At 41.6% G+C, this 18,908-nt stretch overlaps 1 protein-coding gene across 2 annotated transcripts in view; it reads right to left on the bottom strand.

The window, feature by feature from the left end:
• DCAF17 (DDB1 and CUL4 associated factor 17) overlaps positions 1 to 18,908 on the bottom strand; it is a 250,177-nt gene that overhangs the window by 91,530 nt on the left and 139,739 nt on the right. For both annotated transcript variants that reach the window (XM_053698428.1, XM_053698427.1), the window contains exon 12: positions 4,883 to 4,970. In XM_053698428.1, the coding sequence (XP_053554403.1) occupies positions 4,883 to 4,970 (88 nt within the window). The remainder of the gene's footprint in view (positions 1 to 4,882; positions 4,971 to 18,908) is intronic.

Here is an 18,908-nt window from a genome sequence, read left to right as displayed (position 1 = left end):
GAGCAACAGGTTTAAACACAGACCTGATCCTGACCAGGGCCTGACAAAAAGATTGAACATCTGGCACATCTGCCAGACGCTTGTGTAACAAAATATATAATGCAGAAATCTGACCTTTCAGAGAACTGACTGACAACCCTTTCTCCAGACCTTTCCTGGAGAAAAGACAAAATTCTAGGAATCATGACCATACTCCAAGAGTATCCCTTAGATTCACACCAATAAAGGTATTTACCCCATACCTTATGGTAAATTTTTCAAATAACAGGCTTGCAAGCCTGGATCATGGTCTCAATGACTCCACACTTAGACAGAACTAATCATTCAATCTCCAAGCAGTCAGCTTCAGATAAATGAGATTTGGATGGAGGAATTGACCCTGAATTAGAAGGTTATTCCTCAGAGGCAACCTCCAAGGTGGCCGAGATGACATCTTCACTAGGTCTGCATACCAGATACTGCGAGGCCATGCAGGAGCTATTAGAATTACCGATGCTCTCTCCTGTTTAATACGAGCAATAACTCAGGAAAGGAGCACAAATGGAGGAAACAGGCATGCTAGACCGAAATCCCAAGGAACTGCCACAGCAGCTATCAGAGCGGCCTGAGGATCTGACCTTGAACCGTACATTGAAAGCTTGGTGTTCTTCCGAGACGACATCAGATCCAACTCCGGCTCCCCCATTTGAGGGTTAACCTGGAGAACACCTCCGGATGGAGAGCCCACTCCCCGGGATGAAATGTCTGTCTGCTCAGGAAATTCGATTCCCATTTGTCCAGTCCAGGAATGTGGATGGCAGATAGACAACAATTGTAAGCTTCCGCCCACTGAATAATCCGTGCCACCTCCTTCATGGCTAAGGAACTCTGAGTTCCTCCCTGGTGGTTGATGTAAGCCACTGAGGTGATGTTGTCCAAATGAAACCTGATAAACCGGGACAATTGAGGCCAAGCCATCAGAGCATTGTAAATCACTCTCAATTCCAAGATGTTTCTGGGTAAAGCAGACTTCTACCGAGCCCATAGTCCCTGCGCCTTTAACGAGTCCTAGACTGCTCCCCAGCCTAGCAGGCTGGCGTCCGTGGTCACAAACACCCAGGAAGGTCTCCGGAAGCATGCGCCCTGAGATAGATGGTCCTGAGAAAGCCACCATGGGAGAGAGCCTCTTGTTGACTGGTCTAGATCTATCCTCTGAGACAGATCCTAATGGTCTCCGTTCCATTGTCTGAGCATGTATAATTGCAGAGCTATCAAATGGAATCGAGCAAAGGGAATGATGTCCATGGAAGCGACCATCAGACCAATTACCTCCATACATTGAGACACTGATGGCTGAACAGTAGAGAATTCTGGATTTTCTGAGCCAAATATCTCACAGTGCTTAACCCACTAAAAATCCTTTAGCTCCTTAGGGTAAGGATACCTAGCTTATCCTATGTATATAGATTAAGTGAGCAGAATCTAAGGAGCGCCTTTGAAGAGGCTAAGGATATGTATTAAAATGTTAACATTTATTGGCAACAGTAAACTAGCAAACAATTAAGTAGTAGATAATTTCAATTACAATAAAAACATGGATCCATGTGTTAACTAACAGATTAAAACATATAATTTAAAACATAAAGTTTAAAACATATAACACAATGGGTGCCATGTACTAAGCTTCCGACTGTATTTCCACGTCAAAATTCGCTCACGATCTGCTTCTCGTATTTACCAATCTGCGATCGAATCGAAAAACTGCTATTTTTCATCAGCTATCGTAATTTTACGCAACTGATCGCTCCGAAGCCTTTTTCCACTTACTACATGTTCGATCGCACGTAAATTCGCTGTAATCGGAAAATATGAATGTTACAACTAATCCGTCCGCTCCAACTTTCACTGTAACTTCGCGTGATTTGCTTTTCCGACCATTTAGGTAGCGAATACAATAGAAAACTATAGGGGGTATTAACCTGACGCCAGGTAGAAGTACTTAAGTGAAAGGACTAGACTACTATTGTATCATTATTGGTTTTTGGATCACTGAATGAAGATGGAGACACTTTTACACATGTTTCTTTTCCGATTGATTCAATTACGAGGAAGAAGGGCTATACAGGCACAACATTCTGTTGATGAGAGAAATTAGGGTTGCGAGTCTTCTTAGAAGTAGCTGAATCTCCGGAGCAAGCCATCTTGTCAAAGTGAATACCGAAAAGTAAATAAACAATATTCTAAGATTTCTGGGAAAATGCACATTCTTATACATGTCAGCAGCCAGACGTTGCCGCTTGTCTGACGATTATGACACCTAGATCGTCACGTGGGTAAAGAACTAAACCAATCAGGTCGCAGACTGCTTCGTAACTTTGCTCTTTCTCGCCGAACGAAGCTTCAAAGTTATCAATAATCCGATTGTCTTCGATACACAATAGACGCGAAATTTTACGGCTTGGTTTTTAGTACATTCATGTAACGAAGTTCTATCCGCATGGTGCGAATGCCGGCTGGTTAATTCGATACGGTCTGTGCGAAAAAATGTATGCCTTAGTACATGGCGCCCAATGTATTGTTATGATCCTGGGCTTTCAAATGACAAGTACAAACTCTAATAACAGATTTGATTTTCAAATTGTATGGTCTCTAAGTCCAATGTACCAAAATAAATCCTTATGAAATGGTTTTGATCCTTCAGAGGTAATATTCGATCCCTTCACAGATGTAGTGATGGGGATAAGGAGTGAAAAATTATCACGTGAAAAAATACATTGGTGTTGATATATAAAACAGATACTCAAATATTGAAAAACAAATATCAAATGTCAAATTTTCAAAAGCTGTGTTAGGTGAAAAAAATGTGTTACAAAATGGAGATCAAAATTAGAAAAAATATAAAAATATAAAAAATAGAAAATGAAAATAAAAATAATTAGTGTTATGTGTTGTAATCCTTCTTGCTGGTGAATCTTCAAGTAGTGATTTAAGTGCTGGGAGAGTGCTTTTGAGGTAGAAGTCCAATTTAATAATATCCAAAGTCTAAAGTGCTTTTAATGTAAATCCTGTGAATAAAAGAGATACAACATAGTGCAAAACTGCTAAAATGGTATCCAAAATAATCAGAATAAAGCTTACCATATAATGTCAATGCGTTTCGGCCCTTCTTGATGCCTTTATCAAGACAGTCTTGATAAAGGCCTCAAGAAGGGCTGAAACGCGTTGACATTATATGGTAAGCTTTATTCTGATTATTTTGGATGCCATTTTAGCAGTCTTGCACTATGTTGTATCTCTTTTATTCACAGGATTTACATTAAAAGCACATCAGAGCACTGCCCGGAATGAACTGAACACCAGAAATGACGGATAGGGCCGCCGCCGCTCAGCTCTGTAAAAGTGAATGCGGAAGGGCAGAAGTCACATGACTATCTGACAAGAAACTGCGCAGCTAAAATCAAAGCGTGCGTTTCTGCAAAAACTGACAGTGTGACAGGAAAAAAAAAACACATTACACTTCCCGGTCAAACAGTCTTAACAATTTAGCCCAAACTAGCCTCATAATATTCATAGCCATAATAAACATAAGAATATGACCCACAATGAAAAAGAATAAAGGACAAAAGGCACTTACCTGCAATCTAGCGGTCAGGCAGGACGACAGCTTACACGGTGTGAGAGGACACATACTCCTCACAGAGACCTGTAGAAAAAGAAAGAACAGAGTAAACCAACTTTCTATAACTAGGGAAGCAATATGTTATGAAGTTGTCAGGTGGTCCTTACTTTGTTTCCTAATTGCTTGAAAGCAACCACTACTCTTCTGAAGAGATTAACGTGGACTCAGCTATACCCAAATCCTTGCTTGCAGGGAAAAGTACACAAAAAAGGAATTCCTTTCTTCAGACACCAAACTTCACCTCCTCCATTGACAGAGGCAAAGAGAATGACCTGGGATTATGGGTAGGGGAGTGACACTTAACAGCTTTGCTGTGGTGCTCTTTGCCTCCCCCTGCTGGCCAGGAGTGATATTCCCACTAGTAATTAAATGATGTCATGGATTGTCCATATTTTAGGAAAGAAATGTGCATTCCTGCCTTTCTGGGGTGGAAACCATACAACATAATTTTCACAGCCATCAACAGGAAATTAAGTCAAAATAAATAATGAAAAGCAGATAGCAACTTTTAAACTATTCACAATTCACAAATTTTATGAGCAATACAATTTTAAAGTCCCTTTAGTGTATTATGGTAAAAAGCTAAAGATACTATTGCACCTATTACAAATACATAGGATTTGCTGGATTTGAAATAGTTGTTCCTTGTACCGTCACACAATCTCTAGTGATTAAAAGGATATGATACCCAAACAATGATTTTGTGATTCAGACAGAGCATACAATTTATAAAATGTTTCAAATTACTTCTATTATCAAATTTGCTTTATTTTCATGGTATTCTTTGTTAAAGAGATACATAGATTGGTGTCTGGAGCACTACATGACTGAAATTAGTGCTGCCATCTGGTGCTCTTGTAAATAGATAACATTTTTGCAAAACTGCTGCCATATAGTGCCTCAGACGTGCACTCTGCTGAGCTTACGTTCCTGCTTTAAACAAAAGATACTAAGAGAACAAAGTAAATTAGAAAGTTGTTTAAAATCCCATGCTCTATCTGAATTATAAAAGAAAAAAAATGAGTTTCATGTCCCTTTAAAACAGTCAAATCAGAAAAACAAATTATTCTAATAAATCCTGCTTGGCCAAGAAGGAACCTTTGTTTAATTGTTACTTACTCTTCTTCCCAAAACGTCATTACTTTTCATCATATCAAACCCTGTTATAGAAAGCATTTTGATTTATTGAACTATATACAAAAGTTAATATAAAATCCTACTTACTTGTCTCTCTCTGCTGGCTAAAATGACAAAATCCTCGACAACTTGATGACTATGTGAATCATTTTGTAGCTCCTTTAGCCTGAGAACACTAAAGCAAAGTTACATGGAATAAAATTAATATCATGTTCACAGAGAACAAGAAGCAATCAAAACTTAAAGGGACACTGAACCTAATTTTTTTCTTTCATGATTCAGATAGGGCAGCAATTTTAAGCAACTTTCTAATTTACTTCTAATATCAATTTTTCTTCGTTCTCTTGCTATCATTATTTTAAAACCAGGAATGTAAATCTTAGCAGACAGACCATTTTAGGATCCGTACCATGGATAGCGCTTGCTTATTGGAGGCTTACATTTACCTACCAATAAGCAAGCATAACCCAGGTTCTAAACCAAAAAAGAAAATTTATGCTTACCAGATAAATGTATTTATTTCTTGACACAGTGAGTCCAGGGATCATCATAATTACTGTTGGGAATATCAATCCTGACCAGCAGAGGAGGCAAAGAGTACCACAGCAAAGCTTTTAAATACCACTCCCCTACCCACAATCCTCAGTCATTCGACCAAAGGGAAAGGAGAAAGGAAGTATATAGTAAGGTGCAGAGATGCCTGAGGTTTATAGAAAAATAAACTGTCTGGAAGTAGTTTCAATAACCGACTCTTAGATAATTCCCACGCTTAGATAATATCAAGTGTTCAATCTCCAAGCAGTCAGCTTCAGAGAAACGAGAGTTGGATGAAGGAAGGGCCCCTGAAGTAGAAGGTCCTTCCTTAACAGAAGTCTCCAAGGTGGAAGAGATGACAGCTCCACCAAATCCGCATACCAGATTCTGCGAGGCCATGCCGGAGCAATGAGAATCACTGATGCCCTCTCCTGCCTGATTCGAACAATGACCCGTGGAAGGAGAGCAAACAGTGGAAAAACATATGCTAGATTAAAATTCCAAGGAACTGCCAGAGCATCTATCAGTACAGCCTGAGGGTCCCTTGACCTCGACCCATACCTTGGAAGCTTGGCATTCTGACGAGATGCCATGAGATCCAGCTCCGGCTGTCCATACTTGAGGCTCATGCTGGAAAACACCTCCGGATGGAGTTTCCACTCCACAGGATGAAATGTCTGTCTACTCAGAAAATCCACTTCCCAACTGTCCACCCCTGGAATATGGATTGCAGATAGACAGCAGTTGTGAGCCTCCGTCCTCTGAATAATCATGGCTACCTCTGTCATGGCCAAGGAACTCCTAGTTCTTCCCTGATGATTGATGTAAGCCACTGAGGTTATGTTGTCCGACTGGAACCGTATAAACTAGGCTGAAGCTAACTGAGGCCAAGCCAGAAGAGCATTGAAGATTGCCCTCAGTTCTAGGATATTTATGGGAAGAACTGACTCCTCCCGAGTCCATAGACCCTGAGCCTTTAACGAGCCCCAGACAGCTCCCCATCCCAGCAGACTGGTATCCGAGGTCACGATCACGCAGGAAGGTCTGCGAAAACAAGTTCCCTGAGAGAGATGATCCTGAGACAACCCCCACAGAAGAGAGTCCCTTGACACCTGATCCAGCTCTATTCGCGGAGACAGATCCACATAATCCCCGTTCCATTGACTGAGCATGCATAACGGCAGAGGCCTGAGATGGAACCGAGCATACGGTATGATGTCCATAGCCGACACCATCAGACCAATGACCTCCATACACTGAGCCACTGACGGCCGAAGAGAGGACTGAAGGGCAAGACAACAATTGAATATATTTGTTTTTCTGGCCTCTGTCAGAAAAATCTTCATAGATAGAGAGTCTATGATTGTTCCCATGAACACCACCCTTGTAGCTGGAATCAAGGAACTTTTTCCCAAATTCACCTTCCATCCGTGAGAACGCAGAAAAGACAATATCATCTCTGTGTGGGAGCTTGCTTGTTGAAAATATGGCGCCTGAACTAGAATGTCGTCCAGATACAGCGCCACAGCAACACCCCTCAATCGGAGCACCGCCAGTAATGCTCACGGGACCTTTGAGAAAATCCTGGGCGCTGTTGCCAGACCGAATGGAAGAGTCACAAATTGAAAGTGCCTGTCTAGGAAAGCAAATCTCAGAAACTTGTGATGGTCCCTGTGGATGGGAATATGCAGATACGCATCCTTCAGATCTACCGTTGTCATGAATTGGCCCTCTAGAACCAAAGGAAGAATGGAACGAATAGTGTCCATTTTGAAAGACGGAACTCTGAGGAACTTGTTAATGCTCTTAAGATCTAAGATTGGTCTGAAGGTTCCCTCCTTTTTGGGAACCACAAACAGATTGAAACTGGAGCTATCACTCCCATGTTGGAAAGATCCTGAACACAACTTAAGAACGCCTCTCTCTTTATCTGGTCTACAGATAACCTGGAGAGAAGTAACCTGCCTCTGGGAGGAAAGGCCTTGAATTCTAACTTGTATCCCTGGGACATGATGTCCACCGCCCAAAGATCCAGGACATCCCGAACCCAAGCCTGAGCGAAAAAAGAAAGTCTGCCCCCCACAAGATCCATTCCCGGATCAGGGGGCAGACCCTTCATGCTGACTTTGAGTCAGTAACAGGCTTCGTAGATTCCCCTTGATCCAAGACTGATTGGACTTCCAAGAGGACTTAGACCGTTCCTGCCTCGAAAGGAACGAAAATTACTCTGATGACCCTTTTGCTTATTTCTTTTATCCTGAGGGAGAAAATGCGCCTTTCCTCCCGTAATATCAGAAATAATTTCAGCCAAACTCGGCCCAAACAAGGTCTTACCCTTGTAAGGAATCGACAAAAGCTTAGATGTAGAGGACACATCCGCAGACCAGGACTTCAACCATAAGGCTCTGAGCGCAAATACAGCAAAGCCAAAAAACAAAATTTATGCTTACCTGATAAATTTATTTCTCTTGTGGTGTATCCAGTCCACAAGTTCATCCATTACTTGTGGGATATTCTCCTTCCCAACAGGAAGCTGCAAGAGGACACTCACAGCAGAGCTGTCTATATAGCTCCTCCCCTAACTGCCACCCCCAGTCATTCGACCGAAGACAAGCAAGAAAAAAAGGAGAAACTATAGGGTGCAGTGGTGACTGTACTTTAAAAATAAAAAACACCTGCCTTAAAATGACAGGGCGAGCCGTGGACTGGATACACCACAAGAGAAATAAATGTATCAGGTAAGCATAAATTTTGTTTTCTCTTGTAAAGGTGTATCCAGTCCACGGGTTCATCCATTACTTGTGGGATACCAATACCAAAGCTTTAGGACACGGATGAAGGGAGGGACAAGGCAGGAACTTAAACGGAAGGCACCACTGCCTATAAGACCTTTCTCACAAAAATAGCCTCCGAAGAAGCAAAAGTATCAAATTTATAGAATTTCGAAAGGGTATGAAGCGAAGACCAAGTCGCCGCCTTACAAATCTGTTCAACAGAGGCCTCATGTTTAAAAGCCCATGTGGAAGCTACTGCTCTTGTAGAATGAGCTGTAATTCTTTCAGGAGGCTGCTGGCCAGCAGTCTCATAAGCTAAGCGTATTATACTTCTTAGCCAAAAAGAAAGAGAAGTTGCCGAAGCCTTTTGGCCTCTCCTCTGTCCAGAGTAGACAACAAACAAAGCAGATGTTTGACGAAAATCCTTCGTAGCTTGTAAATAAAACTTTAAAGCATGAACCACATCAAGATTGTGTAATAGACGTTCCTTCTTTGAAGAAGGATTAGGACATAGTGAAGGAACAGCGATCTCCTGATTGATATTCTTATTAGATAACACCTTAGGAAGAAACCCAGGTTTGGTACGTAACACTACCTTATCTGCATGGAAAATCAGATAAGGGGAATCACATTGTAAAGCAGATAACTCCGAAACTCTTCGAGCCGAGGAGATAGCTACTAAAAACAGAACTTTCCAAGATAAAAGCTTAATATCTATGGAATGCAAAGGTTCAAACGGAAGCCCTTGAAGAACTTTAAGAACTAAATTTAAACTCCATGGCGGAGCAACAGGTTTAAACACAGGCTTGATTCTAACTAAAGCCTGACAAAACGCCTGAACGTCTGGAACCTCAGCAAGACGTTTGTGCAAAAGAATAGACAGATCAGAAATCTGTCCCTTTAAGGAACTAGCTGACAATCCCTTCTCCAATCCTTCTTGGAGAAAAGATAATATCCTAGGAATCCTGACCTTACTCCATGAGTAACCCTTGGATTCACACAAGTGAAGATATTTACACCATATCTTATGGTAACAGGCTTTCGAGCCTGAATTAAGGTATCAATGACCGATTCGGAAAAACCACGCTTTGAAAGAATCAAGCGTTCAATCTCCAAGCAGTCAGACGCAGAGAAATTAGATTTGGATGTTTGAAGGGACCTTGAAGTAGAAGGTCCTGCCATAGCGGCAGAGTCCATGGTGGAAAAGATGACTTGTACACCAGATCTGCATACCAAGTCCTGCATGGCCACGCAGGGGCTATCAAGATCACCAAAGCTCTCTCCTGCTTGATCTTGGCAATCAGACGAGGGAGCAGAGGAAACGGTGGAAACACATAAGCCAGGCTGAAGGACCAGGGCGCTGCTAGAGCATCTATCAGCGCTGCCTTGGGATCCCTGGACCTGGACCCGTAACAAGGAAGCTTGGCGTTCTGACGAGACGCCATGAGATCCAGTTCTGGTTTGCCCCATAGTTGAATCAACTGGGCAAATACATCCGGATGGAGCTCTCACTCCCCCAGATGAAAAGTCTGCCGACTTAGAAAATCCGCCTCCCAGTTCTCTACTCCTGGGATATGGATAGCTCAGAGATGGCAAGAGTGAACCTCTGCCCATAGAATTATCTTTGAAACCTCCAACATTGCCAGGGGGCTCCTTGTTCCCCCCTGATGGTTGATATAGGCTACAGTCGTGATGTTGTCCGACTGAAATCTGATGAACCTGACCGCAGCTAGCTGAGGCCAAGCCTGAAGAGCATTGAATATCACTCTTAATTCCAGAATATTTATCGGAAGGAGGGCCTCCTCCTGAGTCCACGAGCCCTGAGCCTTCAGGGAGTTCCAGACTGCACCCCAGCCCAGAAGGCTGGCATCTGTCATTACTATAGTCCATTCTGGCCTGCGGAAACTCATTCCAATGGACAGATGGACCCAAGATAGCCACCAGAGAAGAGAATCCCTGGTCTCTTGATCCAGATTTAGTAGAGGGGACAAATATGTGTAATCCCCATTCCACTGATTGAGCATGCAAAGTTGCAGTGGTCTGAGATGTAGGCGGGCAAACGGAACTATGTCCATTGCCGCTACCATTAATCCGATTACCTCCATACACTGAGCCACTGACGGATGGGAAGAGCACGGCAGGAAGTTAGAAGTTTTGACAACCTGACCTCTGTCAGATAAATCTTCATTTCTACTGAGTCTATCAGAGTTCCTAGGAAGGAAACTCTTGTGAGAAGGGAAAGAGAACTCTTTCCTTCGTTCACCTTCCACCCGTGAGACCTCAGGAATGCCAGAACAATGTCCGTATGGGACCTGGTGATTTGAAAAGTCGACGCCTGTATCAGGATGTCGTCTAGGTAAGGGGCCACTGCTATACCCCGTGGCCTTAGAACCGCCAGAAAGGACCCTAGAACCTTCGTAAAGATTCTTGGTGCTGTGGCTAACCCGAAGGGAAGAGCCACAAACTGGTAATGCCTGTCTAGGAAGGCAAACCTGAGAAACTGATGATGATTCCTGTGTATCGGAATGTGTAGATAAGCATCCTTTAAATCCACGTTAGTCATATATTGACCCTCCTGGATCATAGGTAGGATGGTTAATTTGTTTAGGATCTTGAGATCCAAGATTGGTCTGAAAGTTCCCTCTTTCTTGGGAACTATAAACAGATTTGAATAGAAACCCTGCCCCTGTTCCTCCTTTGGAACTGGGTGGATCACTCCCATAACAAGTAGGTCTTGAACGCAATGTAAGAATGCCTCTCTCTTTATCTGGTTTGCAGATAATTGTGAGAGATGAAATCTCCCCTTTGGAGATGAAGCTTTGAAATCCATAAGATATCCCTGGGAAACAATCTCCAGAGCCCAGGGATCCTGGACATCTCTTGCCCAAGCCTGGGCGAAGAGAGAAAGTCTGCCCCCTACTAGATCCGGTCCCGGATCAGGGGCTACTCCTTCATGCTGTCTTAGAGGCAGCAGCAGGCTTTTTGGCCTGTTTCCCCTTGTTCCAAGCCTGGTTAGGTCTCCAGACAGGCTTGGACTGGGCAACATTTCCCTCTTGTTTTGTAGAAGAGGAAGATGAAGCTGCGCCACTCTTGAAGTTTCGAAAGGAACGAAAATTAGTCTGTTTGGTCCTTAACTTGTTGGACCTATCCTGGGGAAGGGCGTGGCCTTTTCGTCCAGTAATATCAAAAATGATCTCCTTCAGTCCAGGCCCAAATAGGGTCTGCCCTTTGAAGGGGATATTGAGAAGTTTAGACTTTGAAGTGACATCAGCTGACCAGGATTTAAGCCATAGCGCCCTACGCGTCTGAATGGCAAAACCTGAATTTTTAGCCGTTAGCTTGGTTAAATGAAAAACGGCGTCAGAAAAAAATGAATTGGCTAATTTAAGAGCTTTAAGCCTGTCAAGGATATCATCCAACAGGGTTTCTACCTGTAGAGCCTCCTCCAGAGACTCGAACCAGAAAGCCGCTGCAGCAGTGACTGGGGCAATGCATGCAAGAGGCTGGAGAATAAAACCTTGTTGTATAAAGATTTTCTTAAGAAACCCTCTAATTTTTTATCCATAGGATCTAGGAAAGCAAAACTGTCCTCTAAAAGGAATAGTTGTACGCTTAGCTAGGGTAGAGACTGCTCCCTCCACCTTAGGGACCGTCTGCCACGAGTCCCGTGTAGCGGCATCTATAGGAAACATCTTTTTAAAAGCAGGAGGGGGAGAGAACGGTACACCTGGTCTATCCCATTCCTTAGTATTAATTTCTGAAAACCTCTTAGGGATTGGAAAAACGTCAGTGCAAACAGGCACTGCAAAGTATTTGTCCATTTTACACAATTTCTCTGGGACTACAATGGTGTCACAGTCATCCAGAGTCCCTAAAACCTCCCTGAGCAACACGCGGAGGTGTTCAAGCTTAAATTTAAATGCTGTCATTTCAGAGTCAGACTGAAGTAACGCCTTCCCTGAATCAGAGAAGTCACCCACAGATAGAAGCTCTCCTGCTTCAACTTCTGCACATTGTGAGGGTATATCAGACATAGCTACTAAAGCGTCAGAGAGCTCTGTATTTGTTCTAGCCCCAGAGCTGTCTCACTTTCCTTGTAACCCTGGCAGTTTGGACAATACCTCTGTGAGGGTATGATTCATAACTGCCGCCATGTCTTGTAAGGTAAACGCATTGGACGAGCTAGATGTACTTGGCGCCCCTTGAGCGGGAGTTATAGGTTCTGACACGTGGGGAGAGCTAGATGGCATAACCTCCCTTTTGTCAGTCTCAGAAACCAGACGATAAATCTTTAAAAGCCATAATATGATCTTTATAACTTATAGAAAGGTCAGTGCATTTGGTACATATTCTAAGAGGGGGTTCCACAATGGCTTCTAAACATAATGAACAAGGAGTTTCCTCTATGTCAGACATGTTTAACAGACTAGTAATGAGACCAGCAAGCTTGGAAAACACTTAAATAAATGTGAAAAAAGCAATAATATAAAAACGGTACTGTGCCTTTAAGAGAAAAAAACTACCACATAAACTGCAAAACAGTGATAAAAAGTAGTAAACTCTACGAAATTTTGACAGTGTGTATAAGGGACTAAAGCAGCATTGCACCCACTTGCAAATGGATGATTAACCCCTCAGGCCCAAAAACGAATTAGAAAAACATTAAAACTGTTAACAAACAGTCAAACACACTGCCACAGCTGTGCTGTGGCTCCTACCTGCCCTTAAAAACGATTTTTACAGGAACAAAACCATCTATAGAGGTCCTATAAGCCAGAGGACTCCTTCAGGGAAGCTGGATGTCTCAGACTGAAAATCAACTGCACATTTAGAGCTTGAAAATAGGCCCCTCCCTACCATGCACTCAAAGTCAGAGGGCCTTAAAAAAGTACTCCTAGGAGTAATCTAACAAGCCATGTGGAAAACGAGGCCCCAAATAAAGATTTATCACCCTCAGAGAAAAAACATTTTTATTTTTATAAATCATGCAAACGTTTTTACACTAAGTAATATAAGTATTAACATGAATATTAACCTTATTTGCAAGCATGATCCCAGTTGTTGTTAAATCACTGTATCGGCTTACCTTAAATATACCAGGCACTGTCAGCATTTTCTAGACCTTATCATCTCTCTAGAAAAAAATATACTGAACATACCTCAAAGCAGGCAATCTGCAGACCGTCCCCCCAACTGAAGTTTTCTTTCCATACTCTTCAGTTATGTGTGAGAACAGCAATGGACCTTAGTTACAAACCACTAAGATCATCAACCTCCAAGCAGATTCTTCTTCTAATCTCTGCCTGAGAGTAAAACAGTACAACGCCGGTACCGTTTAAAAATAACAAACTTTTGATTGAAGGTAAAAACTACACTAATTCACCACATCTCTCTTGATACTTCCTTTCTTGTCGAGAGCTGCAAGAGAATGACTAGGGGTGGCAGTTGGGGGAGGAGCGATATAGACAGCTCTGCTGTGGGTGTCCTCTTGCAGCTTCCTGTTGGGAAGGAGAATATCCCACAAGTAATGGATGAAGACGTGGGCTGGATACACCTTTACAAGAGAAATCTTTGCTCCCAATTTGATGACCTGTAAGGAAGCATCCGTAATAAAGGAATTGGCCAACTTAAAAGCCTTAATCCTATCCTGGATCTCCTCAAGAGGAGTATCAGTCTGAATAGAATCAGACAACGCATCAAACTAATATGTTGCCGCACTGGTGACGGTAGCAATGCACACCGCAGGCTACCATTGTAAACCCTGGTGAACATACATCCTCTTAAGTAACGCCTCCAACTTCTTATCCATAGGATCCTTAAAGGAACAGCTATCCTCAATAGGAATAGTGGTTCTCTTAGCCAAGGTGAAAATTGCTGCTTCCACCTTGGGAACCATCTGCCAAGACTCCTTGATAGAATCAGCAATTGGAAACATCTTCTTGAAAATTGGAGAAGGGGAAAAGGGAATCCCAGGCTTCTCCCACTCCCGTGCAATAATGTCTGAAGCACGGTCTGGAACAGGAAATACCTCTACTGCAGAAGGTACGTTAAAGTACTTATTCAGCTTGCTAGACTTCTTAGGAGTCACTATGACCATCGTGTCAGAGTCGTCCAAAGTAGCCAAAACCTCCTTAAGCAACAAATGGATGTGCTCTAGTTTAAACCTGAAGGATACAACTTCAGCATCAGAAGAAGGAATTACACTGTCAGAATCTGAGACTTCACCCTCAGACACTACAGAAATATCTTCCTCCTTAGACTAATGGGAAGAAACATTTGACATAGTCGCAACTGAATCAGAAACCTTACTCACTGACTCCCTATATTTCCTTTTACGCTTCCCCTGCAGCATAGGAAAAGCAGACAGAGCATCAGATACTGTCGAGGATATGTGGGTAGCCATGTCTTGCAATGTAACTCCAACCGGAGTATGAGAGGAAACGCAGGGCACTGCATGTGAAGACAATAAGGTTTGGGACACTTGAGAAGAAAGCTTGCGGCATAGCTTGAACAGGAGAATCCTGAACAGCATTCGCCTTAGACAATGATGGCTCAGATTCAAAAAGTCTATCCCTGTAATGAATTGTTCTCTCAATACACAATATACAAGCAATATCCTGCAGGGCCTCTTGGCCCATCTTCACTCAAAATTAGCCCAAAAATAAAATAAAACCCTTAAACAAACTTTTAAACCCCTTAAAAGTTAGAATCCAAAAAAAGTTACTGTCCCTTTAAATGTTAAAGTAACGCTTTTATTATTAGAATAAAATTTTAAGCAAAATAAAAAGATGAATGGCAACCTCTACACCTCAGAAAGCTTGCTGAGGTGTCAACCTGTCCTGCTAGCCAAAAAACGGAACTACAAGAAACAATCCGGACTCAATCTCGCCCAGCAGCAAAACCGCGCTCACACGAACCACAGAGACGCACTGAAACCATTCCGGCAATCCGGAAGTAACAGGAGGAAAAGCGAGCAAACTTTTGCCGCCTCCGCAAGCCCCGCCCATCGTGGGCGTACCTTACCAAACCTCCCGGCCGGCATTACTCCTACTATGGAGAAAACAGCCGCCAAGAGAAGCCACACACCAAAGTGAAGCAGAATAAAACGGGAACACACCACTGAGCCAATGAATAAATAAATAAAAAATAACTTCCCAGTGCCCTGCATAGCTGCCCTATGGACTACGGCTAGACCCCAGCAAAGATCAGAACAACCTGCTCTGCTTTGAAAATAACAAACTCTTGATTGAAGAAATTCTTTCAGACACCTAACTTTACCACCTCCTTGCAACTATTTACAGGCAAAAAGAATGACTGGGGATTGTGGGTAGGGAAGTGGTATTTAACAGCTTTGCTGTGGTGCGCTTTGCCTCCTCCTGCTGGTCAGGAGTGATATTCCCAACAGTAATTATGATAATCCGTGGAACCACCGTGTCATTAGAAAGAAATGGGCCAGCTCCTATGGATCACATTCCTGCTTTTTAAATAAAGATAACAAAAGAACGAAGAAAAATTGATAATAGGAGTAAATTAGAAAGTAGCTTAAAATTGCATGCTCTATCTGAATCATGAAAGAAAAAAATTGGGTTTAGTGTTCCTTTAAATTTGACATTGAAACAAGTCACAAAATCCCACTTCTATCTCAGAAGTTTGGTGATTTGTTAACCGATACTTAAAATGATTAAATTTAAATCAAAGATATACCATAGTTCAGGCACATTCAAAAATAGCACATCTGATGCATTCACTCTCACTCAGTGGGATATTTAGGTTTTGTGCTGCCCTAGGCACTCAAAATTTCTCCACACTCAAACTAGTGACATATTCGGGTACAAATGGGATCCATCATTTGTGCCACTATGGCAGAAACCTTCACTGAAGTCTTGAAGGCCCTTCCATTCCCAAGAAGGTTAGGTCACATTACCTAAGACAGGACCTATTAGAATAAAGAGACAAATCCCTGGGAATCGAACCAGTCTAAAGAAATACACATAAGACAAAAAGAGTATGTGCCACTCCACTTTGAGTTTGAAGAAACTGACTTATTTGTGGAAGTTTAAGTAGATTTCTAAATAGAAATTGTAATTATTATCATAGTAATATATTTTGATGCTAGAAGGGGCAGTACTATTAGAAATACCTCCTTTAAATTTATTTTAGTAATTGAAATAGTTGGTTTTGTTCAACGAAACCACCACCTATTATGAAAATTTCACTATGTAGTATTAAAGGGATAGGAAAGTCCAAATTAAACTTGCAAGAATCTGAGCATGTCATTTTAATACACTAAATCACTTTTTTTTTTCAAATGTGCTTTATTTTCTTGTTATCAATTGTTGAAAATGAATACGCACATATCCTGCACTAATAGGAGCTATCTGCTGATTGGTGCCTGCGCACATTTGTCTCTTATGATTAGCTTACTAGGGGCCAGATTACAAGTGGAACGCTTAATATTGCTTGCATGCATTACAAGTTAATCGCAATGCGAATGTGCGCTCGCAATCACATTGCTGGGAAGTAATGCACTCAGGAGAGCGTGCTTCCATAGGCTCCTATGGGAGCCTCTTTCTGATGTCGTCGCAGCATTTTTAAATATTTATGTATATGATTATGTGTAAGACATAAATATATCTGTATATAAGCATATACATATATATTTACATTGTGGTCTATGAGAACACACAGTTACCATAGACCACATTGTAAAGGCACTTTTCAGTGCCGTTTCTTTTTCTAACACCCCATTCCCACCAACTTTAAAGCCCCAAAATTGCCTAGTGCAGTTATTTATTTTTGAGGCACTTTTAGAAAATTAACCAGAGATCTAATCTCTGGTTAATTTTTGGAGAGCAAATTGCTATCGGGAGGTCACGGTAGCAATAACCAGCCACTTGTAATGGCTGGTTAAATATTGTGCTCCCGCAAACGTGCAAATTTGTCCATTTCCGGGAGCACAATCATTTAGCGCTCCACTTGTAATCTAGCCCTCGATGTTTTAGCTAGCTTCCAGTAATGCAGTGCTGTTCCTTCAACAAAGGATAAAACAAGAATGAAGCATTTTTGATAATAAAAGTGCATTTGTAAGTTGTTAAAAATTGTATATTCTATGATCCGAATAATTAAATATTTGGGGTTTCCTATCCCTTTAATCTTTCTGTGTAGAGAATGATAGAATAAGCTAGTCTGGTCTTCCTACAGGTGGTTTCAATGAGCAAAACCAGTTTTAAAGAGAATAATATACAAAAAAATTGCAATTGACTATGCATTTAAATGATCTGAACCTAGTATAACAAATCAATGGAAACACATTACAAGGAAACAGATTGCACAATATAGAGTGTCCCTTTAAAACAATTAATTGTATTAATTGTATTTGGGTCTAACCTCTATCTATATTTCTATTTGGATAACTACTTTCAGAGGTTCCAATACCAGTATTATTCAAGTGCACTGTTGAAACATGTCATGGATACATTGGAAAATTAAGTGATGATAGCAAATTATGGTATTTTATCCTAAGAGGGTTCTAAATGTTAGGTGTTTGGGGTACTTCTGAAATATTTTTAGACCTCTGAAGATATTCCTATTAAAAAATGTTAAGAAACAATGTCCTACATAAAACATATTTCTCCAACATAGGTGTGTCCGGTCCACGGCGTCATCCTTACTTGTGGGATATTCTCTTCCCCAACAGGAAATGGCAAAGAGCCCAGCAAAGCTGGTCACATGATCCCTCCTAGGCTCCGCCTTCCCCAGTCATTCTCTTTGCCGTTGTACAGGCAACATCTCCACGGAGATGGCTTAGAGTTTTTTAGTGTTTAACTGTAGTTTTTATTATTCAATCAAGAGTTTGTTATTTTAAAATAGTGCTGGTATGTACTATTTACTCTGAAACAGAAAAGAGATGAAGATTTCTGTTTGTAAGAGGAAAATGATTTTAGCAACCGTTACTAAAATCGATGGCTGTTCCACACAGGACTGTTGAGAGGAATTAACTTCAGTTGGGGGAACAGTGAGCAGACTTTTGCTGCTTGAGGTATGACACATTCTAACAAGACGATGTAATGCTGGAAGCTGTCATTTTCCCTATGGGATCCGGTAAGCCATTTTTATTACAGAGTAAATAAGGGCTTCACAAGGGCTTGTTAAGACTGTAGACATTTTCTGGGCTAAATCGATTCATATATAACATATTTAGCCTTGAGGAATCATTTAATATGGGTATTTTTGTAAAATAATATCGGCAGGCACTGTTTTAGACACCTTATTCTCTAGGGGCTTTCCCTAATCATAGGCAGAGCCTCATTTTCGCGCCGGTATTGCGCACTTGTTTTTGAGAAGCATGACATGCAGTCGCATGTGTGAGGAGCTCTGATACATAAAAAAGACTTTCTGAAGGCGTCATTTGGTATCGTATTCCCCTTTGGGCTTGGTTGGGTCTCAGCAAAGCAGATACCAGGGACTGTAAAGGGGTTAAAGATAAAAACGGCTCCGGTTCCGTTATTTTAAGGGTTAAAGCTTCCAAATTTGGTGTGCAATACTTTTAAGGCTTTAAGACACTGTGGTGAAATTTTGGTGAATTTTGAACAATTCCTTCATACTTTTTCGCAATTGCAGTAATAAAGTGTGTTCAGTTTAAAATTTAAAGTGACAGTAACGGTTTTATTTTAAAACGTTTTTTGTACTTTGTTATCAAGTTTATGCCTGTTTAACATGTCTGAACTGCCAGATAGACTGTGTTCTGAATGTGGGGAAGCCAAGGTCCCTTCTCATTTAAATAGATGTGATTTATGTGACACAAA

Source organism: Bombina bombina, chromosome 1, assembly GCF_027579735.1.
Source record: "Bombina bombina isolate aBomBom1 chromosome 1, aBomBom1.pri, whole genome shotgun sequence".
NCBI lineage: Eukaryota > Metazoa > Chordata > Amphibia > Anura > Bombinatoridae > Bombina > Bombina bombina.
Note: the sequence above shows the minus strand (reverse complement) of the source record. Positions and strands in the feature narration are given on the sequence as shown.